A 7,035-nucleotide genomic window follows, 5' to 3' on the forward strand; every position below is an offset into this window, starting at 1 on the left:
CAGACAGTTCCCTCTGCAGGGGTTTGGGTGTAGGCCTGCAAATGAATGCAGTCAATACACCTATGGTACCAAAGAAACAAGACTGGTGAAGACTCTCCAAGATTCTCCCCTTCAGCCTACATAAAACACGGGTCTGTGGCAAACCTGTCCATTTCCCACTCAGAGTGGTGGTGGAACAAATTATTGCTTCATTTCAAAACAAATGGCAGGGGGTGAAAGTAAAAAATGCTATAGTTCAGATCTCTAGGATATAAGAGCCTTTAAATTATGACACCCAATGAGGTGGCAAGCCCTGGTGAGTTCAAAATAAATCAGTTGTCATGTTCAATTGATTGGGGGCTGGAGAGGGGAGCAACAAATGATACAGTTGGCTCTTTTACCCCAAGATTGTGATTGTTAAATTATTAAAACATTATTCCCTTAAGTACAACTTCTTTGAGTCTGTATCTAAATATTACAATAGCCCCACAAATTGGCATTGTTTGCCAGCCAATGCTCTAAGGAGCCTAGTTTACCTTATCTCTTCCTTGTAAATATCAACATGTTCTAGTCCCATACATCCACTGGAAAAAGAGCTGCCAAGAAACTGTTCAAGAAAATGTAGTTCTGGGAACCCGAAGAAATACCAGGAGGAATGCCTGGGGACCCCAAGAAATAAAAGGGGGAAAAAAAGCCTTCGGAGAACTGTAAACCTCTCTCATTCTACAAAATCATACGAACAGATCCTTCCTCGTTTCCCCCAATATTGTAAATACAAATGAATCCGCAAAGAGAAAGCACTGAAAAGAAACAAATAATGAAAAACACCAAAACGTATTTCCAAGGCAGTGTCATGACTCAGGGACCACAAGACACAAGCGTAGGTAGGGCCAAGAGAAAGGGAATGAACTTCACACAGCTGCTGCTGCTGCACGGAATACAGTCAGGACCCCAAAGAGCCCCTGACAGTCCCCCACATGGCCTTGGAAACAAATTAAGGCAGGGCCATTTATTCTGCCTCAGAACTAAACATTCAGGAAAAGTATTTTTTTTTTCCCCCTTAAACTTCTGTTCTTAGGCTCGCTTCTCAAACAGAGCAACAGTTCATTATTACAATCTATGGCCGCATATTTTTAAAACTCGTTGTAGTGGGGTGAGAGGGTTCTTTTTTAACACAGGATTTAAAGGAGGGTTACAAATTACAACTGCAATGCCTGTTTAATTTACATAAGGTGCTAAATTAATATTTCAACCACTAAGTTATTCAAACTACAAAGCCTACAGCATTTAGGATTGTGGGTTTAAATGAAGGTATAAGACACCCGGCCCTTCACCCCCAGGCTTGGGCTTTAGGTTCTTGTAGATAAAGTATACTTCACAGCCACTCCTTAACCTCCACACACCACACTCCTGCCTTTCCTACCAGCTGCAATCTTTCTTCTCTTTTCAAATTTTCACTCACTACATATGTTTCTCCCTCCCCACCCCCAGCAGACTCACTAGATCAGTTCCAAAACAGGATTAAAAACAGAGGATAGTAAGAAATCACCATTCCTGCTTGACACACACAGGCATTTCTTACTATACACTCTCTGTCCTCATTCACCAGTGGGAAAAGTGTTAAAATTCAACCACTAACCTATGGTTACTCAATCATAATTCCCTTCAGCTTCCTGTAATACATTGTTAATAATTGGTTCATCAAGGTTACTGTCTTTTATTATGAAGATGCTTCAGGCGCTTGGCAATAAGTCCATATTCTGACAATAAGTTTCTATAGAGCAAAAGCCCTGAGAATTGTAATGTGTTCATTCACTCCTTTTATTTCTAATGCAGTGCAAGATTGCCAATAATTCTCAGGATTGTCATCTCTGAGAGAGACTGGGAAATCAGCTCTCTCCCCATTCTCTCCTAGAGTCCCGTTCTCCTCCCCTCCCCCAACCCGTCCAGCTAACTGTCTTGCCTCTTTCTATCCGGCTGCACTGATTACACAGAATGAGAAACCAGAAAAGACAGCAGTCACCCTATCAAAAAGAGAACGTGCTAACACCCAAGTCACCAAATCCAGGAAACTGTACACATTAAGAGCACAAATCAAATCACCCTATCAGCTCCTCGGATTTTCAGCTCTCAAAATAAAGCAGGGTCCAAGGCCGGGGGAAATGAAAACAAAGAGTATGGCAGAGGTAGGAGAGAGAGAGAGAGAGAGAGAGAGAGAGAGAGAGAGAGAGAGAGAGAGAGAGAGAGAGAGAGAGAGAGAGAGAGAGAGAGAGAGAGAAAGAGAGAGACTCTCCATAAGAGAGCAAACCATTTTAAAAGAAAACGAAGTCCACGGAACTAAGAGTTAGGCTTTAAGGAAACACGTTGCCCAATAGCCTTCCAAGAATGCCAAAGGCTTTCAGACTTACATGGTCAGCGAGATTTGTGGAGGAGCCTGAAAGTTCTTCATGATCTGACTTGGAGCTGCCATCCCTTTCATCAATGACGAGGTCGATGGGCATTTTCCCCTTCAAACAGCTAATGTACCGGTGGCAGAAGTTATCACACAGTTCATGCACCTAGGAGGGTTCAGCTCATGTTGTTGTTTGTTTCATTTTTCAAGAGGAAAAATATCAGGTTGCATTGTGACATTTGGAAAGAGCAGCCATGTTCTTTCTGTCTTCCACACTAACTCTAATTAGGGGGTGTAATAGTTGAAGTCAAGGAAACAATAGAGCAATTGTTGCAGCAGATATTATTCTCCAGAGACTTCCCCAGCAACAAGTTACAATAAAGCAAGAAATCAGAGTGGAAATAACTGGGCTCAGAATGGGAGACCAGAGAGGAAGACCCGACTTGATAATAGCTTCAAAACCTAGAACTCTGCAACTGCGGGCAGAAGTGGTATTTGGGATGCAGTAAGCTCTGAGTTTGGTATATTTGCATAGAAGTTAAGTGATGGAGCTATGGGTAGTGTAGACAGCACACTGAGTGTCCAGTAGCACAAATGGTTTCAAAACAATCCCCAATGGCTGAGGGAAGAAGCTGGGGGGAGGGGGGGAGTGGGAGAAGTTACTTTAAAAAGGCCTAGACTACAGATGCAAGCCCCCTTTGAACCCCTGGGATGAGGAACAGTTTAGAGAAAGACAGTGCCACCCTCCGAACATTTCCAAGTGGTCAGTCCCCAACACTGAAGATACACCGAAAACCTCAAGCAACCCAGGCGTGATCTCTTACCTTTTCTAACTCCAGAAGATGAAACCTTAGCACTTGTATCGCTTGTATCATCTGAAAGTAAAGTTTAAGAGTGTCAGGGTTCTGGAACTCTTCAGGCCCTGAGTAGGGGGTGCTGAAGGAATTGGGCTGGGGAGAAGACACCAGCAGGGGACCAGGCAAACCCCGCACGGGAGGAAATCAGTGATTACCGATCATCTCTGCCTCACTGGGCTGGGCTGGGAGTCTGACAGAACCTGAGCCTCAATACTGACATCTTTCCTTCCTGATATCCACCGGACAGTGTGTCCCAGGGACTTCTTTCTCTGCCCGAGCCCTCTTCAACTCTCTCTCTCTCTCTCTCTCTCTCTCTCTCTCTCTCTCTCTCTCTCTCTCTCTCTCTCTCACACACACACACACACACACACACACACACACACCCTCTGACCTCATGTCAAACGTTTTTTTAAAAAAAGTAAAAAAAAAAAAGAAAATACAGTGAAACAAAAATAATTTTAAGAGTCGCCTCTCTGCACAGAAAAACCCAGCCCAGCCCGAACCCTTTTCAACCAGAATATGGAGCGCCACGCGGCTGCCTTGGAGGAGGCCCTGCCGCTGGACAGGGGCTGGACAGGGGCAACGCGGCTTTCGGACGCGGACTTAAGTACTTTTAATCTTGAAATGGTGCAACTTAGCAAAAGAACCGCACCTCCCGCGCCGGCCCCTCAGCCCAGCCCCCGCTGGCCGGCCCCAGCGCCACCGCGCCCTCCCGGGTTCGCGGCCGCTGTGTGGGCCAGGCGCCCAGCAGCTCGGGCCGGAGGGACGAGGGTCGGCCCCGGCGCGCCCACCCCGCCCTTCCCTGCGCGGCCCCGGACGCGGCGAGGGAGGGAGGGCCGGGCGCTGGAGGGCCGGGCGCTTACCAGATTATCCAGCTCCGGGTTTGAGGAGAAGAGAGGCTTCTCGGCGCGGACCTGTAAGAGGCAACAGGGTCGGTGCCCGGCCGGCCGGAGCGGGGGTGCGCGGGGCCCGGCCAGGGGCGGCCTCGGGCCGGGCGCGCGGGGGTGCGTGGGGGCCCGGCGCCCCGCGGCTCCCCCCCCCTACCCGCTCCCCCAGAGCCAGGCCCCGTCGCTTCAGGCGGGGGAAGAGGCCAAGCCCCACATTAGGAGCAGGTCAACTTTAATTGAGGGTCGAGCCCCGGTACTCCTGGGTGGGGGGAAAACAAACACGGGTCTTTATCTCTGCTTCCCACTCGCGGGGGCCGGGGCCGGGGCCGGGGCCGGGGGGGGGCGCGTGCCCAGCTCGGGCAGGGGGCTGGGGAGCGGGCCGGGAAGGCTGGACCTGCTTGGCGAAGACGGCGATGTCCTCGTTGAAGGAGTCGGAGGAGCAGACGTCCCCGCCGGCCACTCCAGGTTCCCGGGGCGTGCAGGTCGCCAGCTCGCACTTCTCAAAGACCAGAGCTAACAGAGGAAACAACGGGTGCCTACCGGGCGGCGGCACGCAGACACACAGGGGACGGGTGCGGGGGGCGAGAGCTGCGGTCAGCGGGGCCGGGGCGCGGCCCCTCCTCGCCGCCGCAGCGCGCGCCCCGCTCCACGCCCGTCCGCGGCCCGGCTGCGCGGGCCCGGCCGCCCCGGCCGCCCAGCGGCGGGGGTGACACCCTCGGAAGTCGGGGCCGGGCCGGGCCGGGCCGGGTGCTGGGCGGGGGTTGGCGTTGGGAAGCACGGCCCCAGCGGGCAGCTCGGGCCCGGCCGGGGCCGCGGCCGCCGCACGCCGGCTGACAGCGCCCGCCCCCGGCCGGCCGCCCCCTTCCGCGTGAACTTGCCCGCCCGACTTCCAGCGGAGCCCGGGCCGCCGGGCCGCTGCCCTCCCAGGACCGCACCTCCCCGGCCGGCCGCGGGCCGACGCGGGGTCCGGAGACCTGGGGTGCGCGCCGGCGCGCCCTTTGTGCTCGGCGGGCGGGCGAGCGGGCGGCGCGGGGTCGCCCCCGGCCCCGGCGCCCCGCCGCGGAAGCCCGGCCCGGCCCGGCTCCCGGCCCTCCGAGCTCCCTGCGGTGGCCTCGCCGCAGGCGGCCCGGAGCCCGCTCGCCCCGCGGCGGGGTCGGCCCGTATTTACAGACTCCGGCGGGCGGCGGGGACTTCCTGGCCGGAGGCGCGGCGCGGCGCCCAGACCCCTCGCCACCGAGCGAGGCGGGCGGAAGGAGAAAGAAAAAGAAACACAAAGTTGCTCCTGGGCCGCCGCAAACTTTCCCCTCTGCCCGGGCCTCGGTGAGGGGCCCGGAGCCGCTGCCCGGGGCCGAGGGAGGGGGCCCACCGGGCGCCCGGGGCCCGGCCTGGGCCGCGCGGGCCTGGGAGACGGCGCCCCGCCGGCCTCGCCTGGGCCGCGGCCCCGCGGAGACGGCCTCCGCTCCGCCGGCCTCCCCGCCCCCACACACACCCGCACTCACTCACGCCGAAAGCTGGGTCTGGGGGTCGGTTTACCCATAGATCGCGTCCTTGTCCCGCTTCAGGGCGTCGTTGACAGCGGACCCCATGCTGGCCGGCATGACATTGGGGTGCGGGGCGTGCGCGCCGTAGTGCTGCGTGGCGTGGAGCGGCGGCCCGTGGTTCAGGTGGTGAACCGGAGGGATGGGCCGCGGCGCGTGAGGGTCTCCGTACATGGACGCGGGAACCCCTACTCCGTCCATTCCGCCGTAGTGGGGCAGCTCATCGTACTGTCAGCCGCCCGGGCGCCGTGCGGAAGCGGGAGGCGCGGGGCCGGGGCCGGGGCCGGGTTGGGAGTGAGGGAGCGGGGAAGGCGAGGGGACGGAGGAGGAGAGAGGGGGACGGAGAGAGGAGGGAGGGAAGGAGGGGAGAGGGGGAAACAAACAAAAATAAAAACCAAGTCAGCCGGGGGGGGGGGGGGGAGCGCCGGCCGAGGGGACCGCGCCGAGCCCGCGGCCTGGGCGGCGGGGCCAGGCGGCTCCGGAGGAGGGCGCGGCGCGGCCGGGGCGCGGGTGCGGCGAGCCGCCCCGCAGAGCAGCCGCTGCCCACGCCGCCCCGAGCCCCCCGCAGAAGCCACAATAAATCACCGGGCGAAGCGAAACAAAATAGAGCGGCGGGAACGGCGGCCGCCCGCGCGGCGCGCCGAGGGCCGGGCGCGGGGCCGCCTCGGGTGGAGGCCGGGGCGGGAGGCTCGGCCAGAAAGTTACCAGAAACATAATTCAGCGACGGGCGCCCCGCGCCCCGGTCCGTCTCGGAGACACCCCGGTGGCGGCGGCGGCGGCGCGGGCGGCCGTGGCGGCGGCGGCGAACCGGGGGCCGCGCGGGTGCGAGCCGAAGCCGGCGACGGCGTGGAACAATTGCACGCGCGCACTCCGCTCACACGCACTCGCCGCCCGCCCGCTCCGCGCTGGAGAACGCGCGCCCAGACAGACACGCACACACGCACGCACACACTCGCACACACGCAGAGGCGAGGGGGGAAGCGGCCGCCAGGCCCGGCCGCGGAGGCGGGCGCTGGCGGAGTCTTCCGTCCGCGGGCGAGGCTCAGACCTACCCTCTGCGCCATCAGTCTGCGCTCCGATCGGCTCCGGGCTGCGCCGCGCGGTTAGTCCCAGGCCGGGGAGAACGTGCTCGGGGCTGAGGACGCTGCCCCGGCCGAGGAGGCTTCTGCCGCTTCTCCAATACGTTCGTTTTAGGGGGGACCCCAGGCTAGAGAACCAAGTTTTCCCCCCCTGTGCTATTTCTTCTTTTTCTTTTTTTCCTTTTCTTCCTCCTCCTCCCGATCTTCCTCCTCCTCCTCCCCCCTCCCCTCCTCCGCCTCCTCGGTCCTCCTTTCCCCCTCTTTCTCTTCTCTTCCTCTCAGTTGGAAAAAAAAAATGAAAAG

At 58.2% G+C, this 7,035-nt stretch overlaps 1 protein-coding gene across 14 annotated transcripts in view; it reads right to left on the reverse strand.

Moving 5' to 3' along the window:
- Positions 1 to 7,035, reverse strand: part of Meis2 (Meis homeobox 2) — a 411,350-nt gene that overhangs the window by 178,171 nt on the left and 226,144 nt on the right. For 6 of the 14 annotated variants that reach the window (XM_070005729.1, XM_070005736.1, XM_070005727.1 and 3 more), the window contains exons 1-6: positions 6,706 to 6,794; positions 5,649 to 5,881; positions 4,510 to 4,651; positions 4,092 to 4,142; positions 3,196 to 3,246; positions 2,388 to 2,537 (exon numbers count right to left, since the gene is read on the reverse strand). In XM_070005729.1, the coding sequence (XP_069861830.1) occupies positions 2,388 to 2,537; positions 3,196 to 3,246; positions 4,092 to 4,142; positions 4,510 to 4,651; positions 5,649 to 5,881; positions 6,706 to 6,717 (639 nt within the window). In that variant the 5' untranslated portion in view covers positions 6,718 to 6,794. Of the gene's footprint in view, positions 1 to 2,387; positions 2,538 to 3,195; positions 3,247 to 4,091; positions 4,143 to 4,509; positions 4,652 to 5,648; positions 5,882 to 6,358; positions 6,432 to 6,705; positions 6,795 to 7,035 lie in introns of those variants that run through there. The other 8 variants (XM_070005730.1, XM_070005735.1, XM_070005740.1 and 5 more) reach the window with 6 other exon arrangements.

This window comes from Dipodomys merriami, unplaced genomic scaffold (genome assembly GCF_024711535.1).
Source record: "Dipodomys merriami isolate MVZ:Mamm:240054 unplaced genomic scaffold, mDipMer1.0.p SCAF_69, whole genome shotgun sequence".
Lineage (NCBI taxonomy): Eukaryota > Metazoa > Chordata > Mammalia > Rodentia > Heteromyidae > Dipodomys > Dipodomys merriami.